A 15,445-nucleotide genomic window follows, 5' to 3' on the forward strand; every position below is an offset into this window, starting at 1 on the left:
GAGAGGTTTGGAATAGTGGTAAAAGGGCTTGGATATATCCAAAGCCAAGCTGATCACACATTGTTCTATAAACATTCAGCAGATAATAAGGTTGCTATCTTGATTGTATATGTTGATGATATTATTCTGACAGGTGATGATAGCTTGGAACTCAAAAATCTGAGGGAGAAACTTGCTAAAGTTTTTGAAATCAAGGAACTTGGCCCATTGAAATACTTCCTTGGAATTGAGTTTGCAAGATCAAAGGAAGGTATCTTTATGAACCAGCGAAAGTATATTCTGGATCTTTTAAAAGAAACAGGATTACTTGGATGCAAAGCTGTAGAAACACCCATGGAGCCCAACTTAAAGCTGCAACCAGCTGAAACAGAAAATATGGTGGACAAAGGAAGGTACCAGCGACTAGTGGGAAGGCTAATATACTTATCTCACACCCGTCCAGACATTGCCTTTGCTGTAAGCATGGTAAGCCAGTTTATGCATGCACCAGGTCATGAACACTTGGAGGCAGTTTTTAGAATCTTAAGATACTTGAAGGGATCACCTGGGAAGGGGCTTCTTTATAAAAACCGTGGGCACCTTCAGGTAGAAGCCTACACTGATGCAGACTGGGCAGGGAGTGTGACAGACCGAAGATCAACATCAGGCTATTGCACCTTTGTTGGAGGAAACTTGGTTAGTTGGAGAAGTAAAAAACAAACCGTTGTAGCAAGGAGTAGTGCAGAAGCTGAATTTAGAGCAGTTGCTCATGGAATTTGTGAGGCATTATGGGTGGAAAAGCTTCTACAGGAATTAAAGGTTTTCAATTCTCCTCCAATAAAGCTTTATTGTGACAACAAGTCTGCAATATCTATTGCACACAACCCGGTCCTACATGATAGGACCAAGCATGTCGAAGTTGATAAACACTTCATCAGAGAGAAGATAGAAAGTGGGCAGATTTGTATTACATATGTTCCCACTGCAGAGCAATCGGCAGACATCCTAACCAAAGGATTACCCAAGAAATCCTTTGACAACATAACTAGCAAGCTGTCTATGGAGGATATCTTTAGGCCAGCTTGAGGGGGAGTGTCAACAGACTGTGAAATAGAGCATTTAATGCTCTTAATTAGCAGTTATATTTTTGTTTGTATATAATTATGTTGTTTCCTGTTTGTACTTAGTTTATTTTAGGTAGTTTCTTATTTTCATTCATTCTCCCTAATTCTCTCTTTAGTCAAGGATTTCCTTCTTTGACTTTGATCAATCACATTATGTAATTCCCTCTATAAGAAGAGGAATCCCTGTACAGTTTTTCATATCAATAATATTACCAAATATTTCAACTGAAAATGAGATTGAAGAATACAAATTCAAAGTTTGGTTGTTTAGAAACCTCAATTCTTCAATTAAACGAAGGTGAAGAGAAAGGAGCTCCAGTCTGTTTCTTGACTAGTTGGCTTCAATTCAATTTTTATTAGCATGATTTCATTAATCAATAAAAAATGTATAGATTTAAGATGAATAGTAAGATAAGCATGGTTTGACAAATTTGCAACTTAGTATTGAACAAAGAATGACACAATGGCAACAAACTTCTAGACAAAACCCTTCAGGGTGTTCAGAATTACTAGCAATGTTGCAGCTGAGACATGAAAGAAAGAGAATCTCATGAACTAGCTATTCATGATAACCCAAAATTCCAAATAGATAGTTTCACGCAAGTTGCAACATCAGCCATAGACTTTTCCAAGGCATTGAAAAGTCAAGAATTCTCAAACTAGAAGAAATTTTCCTTCAAAAAGATTAGAAAACTTTTCATCTATAATGAATTTATGTAACAGGTTCTCATCTCAGCAGCAACGATGGCCTTCATCAATTACATAAGTTTGTTCTCAACTTTGATTATATTTTGTTTCCAATGCCTATATTTTAGCACTGCCATAGACACCATCAATTCCTCTCATTTCATAAAGGACCCTGAAACTATAACCTCCAATGATGGTGCTTTCACCTTAGGATTTTTCAGCCCTGAAAATTCTGCTAATCGCTATGTAGGAATTTGGTACATGTCCAAATCCACAGTGATATGGGTAGCTAACAGAGACCAACCACTCAAGGACTCTTCTGGGAGTTTCACAATATCCAATGATGGAAACCTTGTGGTTTTGAATGGACAAAAACATGTGATGTGGTCTTCCAATGTATCAAACATTTCTACCAACTCAAGTTCCAAACTTTCAGATTTTGGGAAACTTGATCTCCTGGACAGTACAGGAAATAAGGCGTGGGAGAGTTTTCAGCATCCTACAGACACTTTGATGCCAAACATGAGACTGAGCAACAATGAAAGAACAGGTGAGAAAGTTGGAATCACAGCATGGAAAAACCCTTCTGATCCATCCCGCGGGAACTTCACTACAACCATTGAACGAGAAACTATTCCAGAAGTTTTCATTTGGAATGAAGAAACTCACCCGTACTGGCGCAGTGGTCCATGGAATGGTAGAGTCTTCACAGGTATACCTGATATGAAATCTTCTTATCTTAATGGTTTCAGTTTAAATGCTCAAGAAGATGGCACTTTTTATCTCAGTTATGCTTATGCAAATGAATCTGTTTTGAAACTTTTTGCCCTGAACTGGGAGGGAAAGTTACAACAGAAGTTATGGGATTATGAGGAGAAGGAATGGCAAGTGGAGTGGGAAGCTCAAGTATCTGAGTGTGATGTTTATGGTAAATGTGGGGCTTTTGGTATCTGTTATTCAGAGAGATCACCAATATGCAGCTGCTTGGAAGGGTTTGAACCAAGTAATAGAGAGGAATGGAATAGACAAAACTGGACTAATGGATGTCTTAGAAGGAAAGCTCTTCAGTGTGGAAATGCAAATCAAAATGGGAGTGAAGCAGATGGATTTCTGAATCTGCAAAAGGTTAAAGTTCCAGACTTTGCAGAGCAGTCATTGGCCAGTTCACTGAGTTCAGAAGAAATGTGCAGGAGTCAGTGTTTGGCGAATTGCACTTGTGTTGCATATTCATACGATTCTGAGAAATGCATGACTTGGAGTGGCAATCTAATTGACACACAACAGTTTTCAAGTGCAGGCATTGATCTTGGCATTCGTGTAGCAAGCTCAGAACTTGGTATGTTAACTGTTGTCCTCTCCTAGATTCTTATCTTTGTCCAAACACTAGGGTTGGGCCTAATAACATGCTTGAATCAGTATTTCTTCCACCATAATCAATTCTAACATTAAGAAGCTAGCCATTGAAACTTCTTGACATAATTGATTCTGACTTTAGATTCAACTGTAGACTGATTTCCAAACATGCACTAATACTGGTCATTTTCCTTTTATTTTTTTACAATTTCTTAAATACAGATAAAGAGAGAAACAACAAGGCCATCATTACAATTTCAGTGATAGCAGGATTGGTCATACTTGTCATCGGTGCATATTTCTTATGGGAGAACTTTGGTATATATTTTGTTGTAAAATCATTTTTTAAATTTTAATTTGCAGTTGTTTGTGTTCTCTTTATGTTGATAAATTGTTGATAAATTATAGCTTCTCAAATTTATTACCATGTTTGAGATATTTCCATGTCTCCAAATCCTGCTAAGTTAACTACATTTTAATGAATCAGCTAGAAAAAGGAAGAGAAAAGGGTTCTTACTATTCAACCGAGGAGAAGCATCAGCAGAAAATATAAGTGGCAGTTTAATTGGAGTTGGAGATCCGTCACAAGTTGAACTGCAGGATTCGTTGTTGTTTGATACCGAAACACTTGTAATTGCCACAAACAACTTCCACTTCTCCAACAAACTTGGTCAGGGTGGTTTTGGTCCAGTATACAAGGTAGGTAAATTAAGTCCTGCAATGTGAATCATGTTCATATGTAAAGCCATTTTTTTAAATTCCAGAATCATTATGTAAGAATATTATAGGGGAAGCTGCAAGATGGCAGAGAGATAGCAGTTAAAAAACTTTCCAGTGTTTCTGGACAAGGGTTGGTAGAATTCACGAATGAGGTCACGCTGATTTCTAAGCTTCAACACCGCAATCTTGTCAGGCTACTTGGCTGCTGTAGAGAAGATGAAAAGATGCTTATTTACGAATTCATGCCAAATACAAGCTTGGACTCATTTATCTTTGGTTAGTCCTTTTGATGCCCTGTTATGTACCTATGTTATATCTGTTTCAAAATTTCAACAACACTCCTTTCATGCACATAAATAATGTTTTTTATTTTGTGACTTATCTGAGTTTTCCTGTTTTGCATAAGAAGGGAAAATGACCAATTGTGGGAAAACTTAGTGTTTAACACACACACATACATGATACATACATAGTTGTTAAATCAAAATTTTGTGATTTGTGAGGTTGCCTCCTTTTCCATTTTACAGATCCTCCTGAGAATAAATTCTTAAATTGGAGAAAACGCTTTACTATAATAGAAGGAATAGCTCGAGGTTTGCTTTATCTTCATAGAGATTCTAGGCTAAGGATCATTCATAGAGATTTGAAAGCAAGTAATATCTTGCTGGATGAGGAGCTGAATCCAAAAATATCAGACTTTGGTTTGGCCAGAATATTTGGAGGACATGAAGATCAAGCTAATACTAAAAGGGTTGTTGGCACATAGTAAGTATCCCTCTGCCTTTGACCAAGGTTATTAATGTAGTTTACAAATATCTTGCATAATACATTATCTAACATTTTGTCACAGTGGTTATATGTCCCCAGAATACGCAATGCAAGGATTGTTTTCAGAGAAATCAGATGTCTTTAGTTTTGGAGTTTTGCTTTTGGAGATCGTTAGTGGAAGAAGGATCTCTAGCTTTTATAAAAATGAGGAATCTCTGAGCCTTTTAGGATTTGTATGTTTCCTATATTCATCACCTTGCTCAATCAAAGGAACCCAATTAGTACTAAGATGAAGATCCCCAGTCTTCATTTGGTGTTTTCTTTTCTGTCTCACCAATAAAATTGTATTGTCTAGGCATATGAGTATCACAATTTGGTGTGATAGGAGAGAACACCAAATGGGGGGGACGGAGCATTTCGGTCCTTAGTATTGGTGCAACTCCTAACTTCCAAATTGTTAATGACTGTGTCTGTTATTTTATTTTAGGCATGGAAGCTATGGAATGAGAACAATATTGTACCTTTAATAGATGAAGGGATGCATGGTTCTGATCAGGAGAAGGATATTTTGAGGTGTGTGCACATTGGACTTCTGTGTGTTCAAGAAAGTGCAAGAGACAGGCCTGCTATGGCTGTTGTAATATCCATGCTCAACAGTGAAATTATAAATCTTCCTCAACCAAAGCAACCTGCATTCATCATAAAGGAGAATATATTACCATTGTCCTCTGAAGAGCATCATGGCTCATTTTCAAACAATGGTGTCAGTGTTACAGAAATCCAAGGAAGATAAAAATAGAGATATCTAGTAAGATTTGTTGAAGGAACTACTGAACTAGGATGAGGCCAAACTTGTATACATTTAAAAGATTTGTAGTATGTTTAATTTCATGATCAATATTATAGTAGTAATGACAAGTTGAGAGCTTTTAGAAGTTACTTGGTAGTGTAAAAATATTAAGTACAATTGTTTTATACACATGCAAAGATTGTGTTATTAGTGGTCTGTTTTGAGTGAAGTCAGTGTTCTAAAGTTTTAAACGCTGAGTTTGTAAGCTTAGGCCTAGTTCAAGGTGACTTAAAGTTTCTAAGTTTTAAAATTTGTAAATACTACAACTTGGTGAGGGAGTGCAATGATTTGAACATGAGAGCTTATCTAGAAATTAAGATAACTAGGATTGAGACCCGTGCTATGCACGGGGTCTTCATACGTGATTTTTTCGAGGTTAAAATATAATCGAAACGTATAACAACTAACTCTACATACAGTCAAAACTAAAGAATCAATGTTTATCTAGCATTACGAATGATCGAATTAACAATTCTCAGCATACATTGATGCAGTTATTATCATTTTCATGGTCAGCACTCTTCCTTTCACAAAAATATTGCTCTTATTCTTCTATGCAAAAGGGTCTATTACTTAGGTTGATTTGGATTGGTTATTAGAGTTGCTCGTTCTACATTGTCGAAGAGGAGGCCACCCAATTACTTGACTGTTGAGAAATTAAATCACAACAAATATGACAACACCATTAGTGAAGAAATGAGAATGAGATTGTCAAATATTTGATCATAAAAAAAGGGATTGTAACACCATAGACATCATTGAGAAAAATTATAATCATCTACATCACAAAATAAAAAGTATTTTTTGCACACTGCAAACTTCTTGTTAGAATTAGTAAATTGCAAATTTTATATCTTTTTTTAAAAGGTGAATCTAATTATAAGGAAAACTCTTAAGTAAGCATTAGATGAGAGTTTTTGGGTTGCGTATCTCTATTTCATGAAATTTTTAGATGTAGACATCCAATATACTGATATGAAAATGTGAATCTATAAAAATGATAATAAAAAGCTTTTACTTCAAGAGAATTCAAATATTTTTATTTCTACACAATATCTGCATATATCTATATTTCTGCACAACAATGGAAAGATTTCTACCCACAATTTTCCCAAACCAATAAAAAACCAAAAAGGAACTTGTGATTCTTCATGTCCAAAGTACCCGTAGAAGAAACAATCATTGGTTACCTTGACATGTGTCTCATCTATCCAAAAGCTGTAATCAACATCAACATATGATAATGCCCCCTTCTCATCTTTCAAGATCTGTTGATGTGGAGAATGATTATTTAGTGAGTCCACTTTTTCAGCTATACGCATAAGAACTCAGAAATCAGCAACGGTCTTCTAATCCATCTGCAGAAGCTCAGGTTCTGACAGCTTATCGAAACCACGAAATAATGGAACAACGGGCTTAGTTTTTCACCTACAGGTGGTTTATACTGTACAATCATCCCATCAGTTTCATCTTGTTTTGATGATACCTCCTCATTTGATTTCCTTAGGATTCCAAGAGAATATTTTAAATTACTATGATATGCATATATAGAAAACAAACATCACAGGAATCAAGAATGTTAACTAAAGAATGTTCAACCCCAAAATATTCTCATTTTTCAGTAAACTTGACATATTAGAAACAACCATATTAGGCAAAATCACAGCTAGTAATTCAATATTGTAAATTAAAGATATATGGTGTAATTTGGATATGGTTGAACTTAAATAAATCTATACATGATTATTTAGAAATGGAGTTCTCGAAGAAACACCAAGTAAAAAACATACTTATAAAATCTAGCAAATAACTCATTTAAATTTGTAAATGAAACCAAACAGCTCAATGGTTTAAGGAAAATCTAGTGGTAGTTATTCACCTTTTGCTACCTCTTCATATTCATCATACATTAGAACCACAGATCCCTTAGGCAATGCACCAATCATAGGTTTAGGCAATATCTACACTATTGTACCCATATCTCTGAGAATCTTGCAACATAGACAGGGGAGTAAAATATCCCTGAAAATCCTTGAAATCACACTAAATTGAAGAATTTTGATATCACTTCGAGTAATCACTCCATAAAATGAGCTATGTGTTAGTGCAACAGCTCACCAATCTAAAATATAAATATCCAAGATGAAACAAAAAAATATGCAAATCAAAATCACTTTTATTGTTATACCTCCTACTCCCAATGTGAGCTATTTTAAACAAAATGCATATCATTTAATTTGTTGTCATACGAATGTGTGTTTACCATTTAGAAAGAAGAATACTCCCTCCGTTCCTAAATATAAGACCTATTCCAAAAAATTGCGCTTATTAAGGAAGTATTTAATGTGACTAATTAGTGTATTGATTTTTTAAAAATGCATCAATTCTTCCTTATTTACCCTTTGTTATTTTCTCTCACTACTAATCATTGCATTTATTACATTTTATATACTTATTATACTTATTGATTTCAAAAAAAAAATCATTTTACTATACTTAATTGTTTACCGGTAAAGAAACGCTTCCTTTTCTCTCTGTCATTTGAACAACGAATTTTTTTTTGTTCCCACCAAACTAACTTAAACTAAACCAAACCGTTTCCAGTTCCCATTTAAACATAAGTCCTTTTTGAACTTCATGCTCTTTTAACAATGGAGAAGAAAACAGGAGAAGAAAAGATGAAAGGGGAGAAGAAAAGATGAATATTGTGTGAAGAAGAAAAGAAAAGTTCAGAATTTATGCACTCACCATTGATATCCCAAAAGTCATAGTAGTAATTAATGGAAGGTGGTAACTTTGAGATTGAAAACATGTAATTAATGTGGAGGGTAAAAATGGAAGAGTACAAAACCTTTTGTTAGATTATTGTAACTAGGTCTTATATTTAGGAACTTCAAAATTTTGAAACTAGGTCTTATATTTAGGAACGGAGGGAGTAATAATTAAGAGTAGATTAGTGGTTAAAGCTTTATAAAGTTTGCAAAAAAACTTAGGTACTAAGTTAAAGTATCAGCATAAAGCTAAAGTAAATATAACTAATGTGTATAAGCATGCAACTATGAGTACAGGCCAGCTAATACCTATGGATGTGACTTGGATAAGGATGCAGCTCCAGGGTCATAACTCCATGAATCTGTTCCGCGTCAAAACCTGAAAAAGAAAATATAACTTATGAGTACATAGATAATGAGAAAATCATTTAAAACTTAAATTTCTATCAGATTGACTCACTCTTTTGACTATCATATAAGCTGTCTACTAACTTCTCTAGTTACATAAGGGGAGGAACATATAGGCAGTTGCTTTGGAAACAAATTCAATCAGTTTTTAACGATCCATTCTTCTGAGCCTCCCGGACTGATGTATGATCTCTAACTCTAGATACAAATAAACCCCACAAAAGAGGTTTCAGTCTTGATGCATTGTAAAACTAACCGGAAAAAAAGATGGAATCCACTTTAAACAAAATCTTCAAAAATTTTACCTCAGTCATACTTTCCATTGTTGCATTCAATAGCATTTACAACCTCCTGAAATGTGGAAACACTGCATGAAAATTTCCAATCAATTATTAGGAGAGAAGAAAAAGGGATAGTTGGGCTCATGACTAATTCAAAGAGATAAAGTGGAAACAAAAATAACTTCATACAGGACCTTAATCAGCTAAGCCAAAATTCATCATCAGGATACAAAATTAATACCAGCCTTAAAACTAAAATGAATAAAGCACACGGTTTTTAAAATAAATAATAAAAGACCTTCATTTCCTATCACTTACAACAATTAGCAAATAATACCACCATTTTAGAGTCTTACTTGAAAGTTCTCTTATTTGGCTTATAGATGTTAATGATGAAGCTGCTTCTACAAAGGGCGAGAGACAAATCCCGTGGCAACCCATCTTCTCCACCAACTCCTCATGCATTTTTAGCTGTCCAGCCTTCCTCGGCAGCTCTAGAATCATTTCATAAACTTGCAGATCTGGTTTTAGGCATTTTTCTTCAACCATCTCCTTCAACAACTTGTAGGCATTGTTCCAGTGTCCCTTTTCACAGAACATCAAAATCAAGGTGTGGTAAGTGTTCAAGGGTCCTCCCTTTCCTACATGAACAATATAGAACTCAACAACACTTTGAACTACTTAAATAAAAACGGAGAAGATACCAGAAAATAAAAACACATGAATGGAACTAAGTTAGTCAAACAAATGGATTCAGCACACAAAAATGACTAACAAATCTAAACAGAAGAAGAAATAGATCACATACACAATTTGGTTTTGTACTTAATCCTAGCACAATTACTTAAAAAATCCAAGAGTTTGTAATTTAACATTTTTTTCATGTCATATATATGATCACTTTGATGAATAATTAATTCAGAATGTTGGTAACTCAATCTTGTGATAGGATCCATTATCAGACATTTGAGACTTGACAGCTAGCCTTGCTATAAAAGTACAAAGAGAAGTTTATTAGATTGTTGAGCTATACATCTGTAAATATTTCTTATCATACCTGTCACAGAAAGTTTAAAACTTGACTTAGACGTTCAGAATTATGCTTTGGATAAGTACAATGTACAAAAATTCATATAAGCCAAGGTACTATTTGGCATGACTATGATAGCATAGAATGAAATCCATTAAATATTTGTGATAGTGCAATTGCATGACAAAGAACCCCTAAGAATCCTTAGTATGCAGTGCTTAAATCATTGGCTGCCTTCTCTTCTTCCTATTGATTTCAGATAAATAATAAGTGTAGGAATCTAGAGCTATATTTTAAAAAATCAGGATTCCCAACTGAAAAGAAGCAATGAGAAATCATGTTTCAGAAGCAGAAAATTAAAACTCAAAATATAGAGTTTCAAAAGAACTTTACTGGAGTAATTTAAATCTTTGTGCTCATCTGATCTAGAGGTACAAGAGATTAAGCTAGTTACCTTACCACCTTCGAAAATTGTGTTGGCAGGATGCTCACGCGGAAGAAAATGATGGACCAAAGAAGGCTAAATTGTTCTTTGCTCATGCTGCAGACAAATGGGATGCTGAGTTTACAAAAGAAGCAATCTCAGTAGTGATAACTTCTCAAACTCCACACTTCACAAAAACAACACATCAAACCACTACATATAGAGGCCAAGGTGCAACAGGATAGGAAAACCTTGATAGCGTCAGCTCTGTGAAGAAAGTACCATGATTGACAGGGTGGTGCGACTACCATCGGAAAACGTGGGCACGCGTTAGGGAAGATTTGTTGCTTTGCATCAGCATGAGGTGAGATGATGACCACCAGGTAGAGTTGCAGTCTTTAGGTCTGTAATTGCAATTGAAGCAAGCTATGAGAGTAGGAGTAGGCAATAACTAGCGCGCAGATTTAATATGATAGAGATTGTGAGATTTTTTAATATTAATTTTGAGAGAGAAATTTATAGAAAATTAAATAAAGGTAATCTATAAAAGTTAATACTTTTAACAAATTTATTGTCAGTAACTAATTTATGATCGAGAGTGTTGTTGACTTACATTTAAATTTACCAAAAGGCCCCCTAATTTGGGCTGGAAAACCCACTTAAGATAACTCCAAGGCCCAAGATAAAACTCAAAAATATCTTATCTATTTCCCCATGAGCCTCTTGTCATTATTGCTATACTTCCTTCGTTTTCGCTCGTAACCTCTGAAGTCTGCAATTTCGCACAATGCAGTCTAACTTAACAACGTACCTGCTTTCACATTCACATTTCTTTATTTGAAAAAAAAAGGGTATTCTAGAAAGTGGTCCCTGTTATAGAGCCTTTCCATCAATGTACAGTACAGGTTACTTCATAAACCATAAATTAAGCAAGTCAAATATGATTAACTACATAAAACAATACAAAGACTCTTAATTAACAATCTCATACCATTATCTGGTCCTTTTATTAAGGGTTGTAGAATCGACATCACCAATTAACAAGCTGGCTCTCTATGAGATATACTTACATTTCATCAGTCAAAATGTGAACACAAGGATAGTCAACTATATACATAGAATAATTCACAGGTATGACAAAAATAATGTTTCAACACGGTCCACACAACTTTACCTGTGACAAATCATTGTTTCAGTTCTTGCAATACAACTTGAACACCTAACTACAATGATTTCACTAGGGAAGTTCAGAACATTAAAACACACTTCCTAGTTCCTAGTTCCTAGTTCCTACGTAGTACTATGATTATGGGATTCACAATCACAAGTCACAATAGCTTAGTAAATTCTCTGCTCCTATTTTCCATCATTTTTCTGGGTTTTACCTCTGCGAAGGATACAATCACATCATCTAAGTTCATCACAGACTCAGAGTCAGAGACAGTAACCTCAAGTGACAGTATCTTCAAACTGGGATTTTTCAGCCCTGAAAACTCCACAAACCGCTACATAGGAATCTGGTATGTCAATGTCTCCAACATCATATGGATAGCTAATAGAGACCAACCACTGAAAGATTCTTCTGGGGTTTTCAAGATCTCTGAAAAGGGTAATCTTGTGGTGCTAGATGGAAAAAAACAGGTACTTTGGTCATCAAAAGTGTCAACAACTTCAAATAGTACCACTGCTCAACTTCTACGATCTGGAAACCTTGTGCTGCTAGATGATACCACTGGAAATACTACATGGGAGAGTTTCAAACATCCTTGCGATGTGGCGGTGCCGACAATGAGAATCAGTGCTAATAGAATCACTGGGGAGAAGTCAAGGTTCATATCAAGGAAAAGCACTTCTGACCCTTCAAGTGGATATTTCTCTGCTTCTCTTGAACGCTTGGATGTGCCAGAAGTGTTTATATGGATTAATGGAACGCGCCCGTATTGGAGAACTGGTCCATGGAATGGTAGGGTGTTTGTTGGGGTGCCACTCATGTCAACTGGGTATCTATATGGATGGAATGTGGGATATGAAGGCAATGAAACTGTTTATGTGACTTACACTTTTGCTGATCAATTTGCATTTGCTACCATGACTTTTACTCCACAAGGTAAAGTTAAAGTGGTGAGATATCAGGACAAAAAAGAACAGTGGACTCTGATGTTGGAAATTTCTGATTGTGATGTTTATGGCAAATGTGGGGCATTTGGAAGCTGTAATGGGCAGAGCTCACCAATGTGCAGTTGCCTGAGAGGATATGAACCAAAGGTTCCAGAGGAGTGGAATAGGAAGAATTGGACTAGCGGGTGTGTGAGAAAGGAAGAACTGAAATGTGAGAGGCTAAAGAATGGAAGTGAAGCTGCTGGCCAAGAAGATCAGTTTTTGAAACTTCAAAAGATGAAGGTTCCAGACTTTGCAGAGAGGTTAGATGTTCAGGAAGGGCAATGTGGAACCCTTTGCTTGCAGAACTGCTCTTGTTTGGCATATGCATATGATGCTGGTACTGGCTGCTTGCACTGGGGAGGAAGCTTAATTGACTTGCAACAATTCACAAATGCAGGACTTGATCTTTACATCCGTCTTGCCTATTCAGAATTTCAACTCAGTATGTTGTTCTCTTGTTCTTTGTTTATGTTTAACCTTAAGAAATTAGAACCTATTCTTCCAATTTCTTGTTTATCAGTATGATATGGATCAATTTTATTTTAACTTTGGTTAGGTAATGCGGATAAGCATACAGATAAAAGAAGAAATAGATTAATCATTGGAATTACAGTGGCAACTGGAGCATTTATTTTGGTCGTTTGTGCATGTCTAGGAAGCTATAGATATCGCTCGAAGAAAGGAGCTTCTGACAGTTCAGGTAATGAAGCCATAACAGCATTTGGTAAACTTATATTTGAGCAGAACATATGGTGCTTATTTTTGTTATATGTGCTTCTGACTATGATGTCAAAACCTTCATACTTACTTTATAGATTATCCTTTAGTTCAGAAGCTTCATGTTTATGGGTTATTGGTAAATGATTCTTGATATCCTACTTTATAGTGTCTAGGTTGAGATAAAATGGAAATGTCCTTCTGATAATTTAAATGCAATATGATATGAGAGCTGTTATATAAAAAATTTAGCATGCCATTTTTCTGGTATAAAGGAATTTTTGAAAGAACTAAAATGATGACCTATGATCTAATACAGCAGGAATATTAAGTGGATTAGATTAACATTGATCTCTGGTTGTTTAATGAAGCATTTACTCATTAGATATAGAAATGGTTTCTCCACTTATGGGCTTTGTTATTGTTTCACTTAAATTAGAGATGGGATGAAACTAATTGTTATTTATTCCAAAAAAAAGTAGTTCATTTAGAGTAAAAAAAGTGATTTTGCTCATACTAAACTGTACATATCCAGAAAGTGAGAGTCAAAGAATGACTGGGGTGGTCCAAAAACAAGCTAAACTGGATGAGCTACCACTATATGATTTTGAAGTGGTTGCAGCTGCTACAAACAACTTTCACATAGCTAATACACTTGGCAAGGGAGGTTTTGGTCCAGTGTACAAGGTAATACTTTGTGTAATAATATTCACATCTTCCATATCACATATTTATATAACTGTTATTTTAATTAAGTTCAATTTCTTCTAGGGACTATTGCCAGATGGTCAGGAAATTGCAGTGAAAAGACTCTCCAAAACATCTGGGCAGGGGCTAGATGAATTCATGAATGAGGTGGCGGTGATTTCTAAGCTTCAACATCGCAATCTTGTAAGACTTCTTGGCTGCTGCGTTGAAGGAGAAGAAAAGATTCTGTTATATGAGTTCATGCCAAATAAGAGTTTGGATGCATTTATATTTGGTTAGTTTATATATATTGTCCATTTTGGTGGCTGAACTGACTGTGCTTCTACCCTCTAGAAGGTTTTATATGTGAGTATTGCTCTAAATTTCACCTTCTTTGCAGATCCAATCCAGCGAAGACTTCTAGACTGGACAAAACGTTTTAATATAATTGAAGGAATCGCTCGGGGCATACTTTACCTTCATAGAGACTCTAGATTAAGAATCATACACAGAGATTTGAAGGCAAGCAATATCTTGCTTGATGCTGAGATGATTCCAAAAATTTCAGACTTTGGTTTGGCTAGAATACATAAAGGCGAAGATGAGATTAATACCAAAAGGGTTGTTGGCACATAGTAAGTATGCCACGTTATACTTCAAATTATTAGCATATTGTGAGCTTTGATAATCAATGTTATTGTGATCTAAACAAATGCAGTGGCTATATGTCCCCTGAATATGCAATGGAAGGATTATTTTCCGAGAAATCAGATGTATATAGCTTTGGGGTTTTGTTACTAGAGATTGTTAGTGGAAAAAGAAACACTAGCTATCGTAATGATGATGAGGCTCTCAGTCTTGTAGGATTTGTAAGTCTTGTCCCACTTCACAGTATTCTTATTAATTTAACTAGTCTTTGTTTGCTTGCTAATGGTGTCATTCAACTTTACATGTCCTCTGTTGCTTTTGCTTAGGCGTGGAATCTATGGAACGATGACAAGATTAGGTCTTTGATCGATCCAGATTTATCAACCTCAGGTTCTGAGAATCATATTTTGAGGTGCATCCACATAGCATTTCTGTGTGTGCAAGAAGTTGCAAAAACAAGACCAACTATGACTACTGTAGTCTTGATGCTTAATAGTGAGATTTCCAGTCTCCCTCCTCCTAAGCAAGTTGGATTTGTGCAGAAGCAAAACTCATCAAGTGTAGAGTCTTCTTCTCAGGAAAATCAGTGCAATTCCAGCAACAATGTAACAATTACTGAGGTCCAAGGGAGATAACAATATTGAATCTTTGTCACTGTGGTAATTAATGTCATTCTCCATGCTAAAGATATTAAAGATACTAAGACCAAAAACACTGACTAATGCCGACTTAAAAATTCATATTTTTTGGGTACAAAGTGCAGTGTAGTATATATTACTCTTTACCCCAGCCATTTTTAATTTATATTTAAATAAAACCAACACTTTATACTGACAGC

The 15,445-nt window shown here is 35.4% G+C and overlaps 2 protein-coding genes and 1 long non-coding RNA gene across 5 annotated transcripts; 2 read left to right on the forward strand and 1 right to left on the reverse strand.

Annotated features, from left to right (window-relative positions):
- Nucleotides 1-1,605: 1,605 nt before the first annotated feature.
- On the forward strand, nt 1,606-5,628 carry LOC130722123 (G-type lectin S-receptor-like serine/threonine-protein kinase At1g11300). The gene is made up of 7 exons (XM_057572761.1): nt 1,606-3,126; nt 3,366-3,461; nt 3,631-3,842; nt 3,932-4,139; nt 4,391-4,628; nt 4,714-4,864; nt 5,119-5,628. The coding sequence occupies exons 1-7, from the start codon at nt 1,848-1,850 to the stop codon at nt 5,422-5,424; spliced, it is 2,490 nt and encodes an 829-aa protein (XP_057428744.1). The 5' UTR covers nt 1,606-1,847; the 3' UTR covers nt 5,425-5,628.
- Nucleotides 2,822-10,844, reverse strand: LOC130722133 (uncharacterized). Of its 2 annotated transcripts, none has more exons than XR_009013783.1 (10): nt 10,426-10,844; nt 9,298-9,582; nt 8,966-9,027; nt 8,713-8,858; nt 8,562-8,631; nt 7,361-7,512; nt 6,672-6,983; nt 5,153-5,320; nt 3,661-4,068; nt 2,822-2,957 (listed from the first exon to the last, which is right to left on the reverse strand). It is a non-coding gene; the product is annotated as an uncharacterized LOC130722133 (long non-coding RNA). The 2 variants fall into 2 exon arrangements; XR_009013782.1 differs by lacking the exon at nt 2,822-2,957 and adding an exon at nt 3,045-3,185.
- A 686-nt stretch (nt 10,845-11,530) lies between these two features.
- On the forward strand, nt 11,531-15,364 carry LOC130722122 (G-type lectin S-receptor-like serine/threonine-protein kinase At1g11330). 2 transcript variants are annotated; one of them, XM_057572760.1, is made up of 7 exons: nt 11,531-12,997; nt 13,211-13,255; nt 13,808-13,959; nt 14,044-14,254; nt 14,360-14,594; nt 14,678-14,828; nt 14,934-15,364. In XM_057572760.1, exons 1-7 carry the CDS (start codon nt 11,698-11,700, stop codon nt 15,240-15,242), a joined length of 2,403 nt encoding a protein of 800 aa, XP_057428743.1. In that variant the 5' UTR covers nt 11,531-11,697; the 3' UTR covers nt 15,243-15,364. The 2 variants fall into 2 exon arrangements, with proteins under 2 accessions (XP_057428743.1, XP_057428742.1); XM_057572759.1 differs by having other exon boundaries at nt 11,533-12,997; nt 13,112-13,255.
- The last annotated feature ends 81 nt before the right edge of the window (nt 15,365-15,445 follow it).

The sequence above is a fragment of the Lotus japonicus genome, chromosome 6 (assembly GCF_012489685.1).
Source record: "Lotus japonicus ecotype B-129 chromosome 6, LjGifu_v1.2".
In the NCBI taxonomy this organism is placed as follows: domain Eukaryota; kingdom Viridiplantae; phylum Streptophyta; class Magnoliopsida; order Fabales; family Fabaceae; genus Lotus; species Lotus japonicus.

Excerpts from the sequence above, each read along its gene's own strand:
- LOC130722123 (XM_057572761.1), top strand. The coding sequence starts at position 1,848 with ATGGCCTTCATCAATTACATAAGTTTGTTCTCAACTTTGATTATATTT. Across the intron at positions 3,127-3,365 it reads TGTAGCAAGCTCAGAACTTG|ATAAAGAGAGAAACAACAAG; the intron begins GTATGTTAACTG and ends TCTTAAATACAG. Across the intron at positions 4,629-4,713 it reads AAAAGGGTTGTTGGCACATA|TGGTTATATGTCCCCAGAAT; the intron begins GTAAGTATCCCT and ends ATTTTGTCACAG.
- LOC130722122 (XM_057572759.1), top strand. The coding sequence starts at position 11,698 with ATGATTATGGGATTCACAATCACAAGTCACAATAGCTTAGTAAATTCT. Across the intron at positions 14,255-14,359 it reads TTTGGATGCATTTATATTTG|ATCCAATCCAGCGAAGACTT; the intron begins GTTAGTTTATAT and ends CCTTCTTTGCAG. Across the intron at positions 14,595-14,677 it reads AAAAGGGTTGTTGGCACATA|TGGCTATATGTCCCCTGAAT; the intron begins GTAAGTATGCCA and ends AAACAAATGCAG.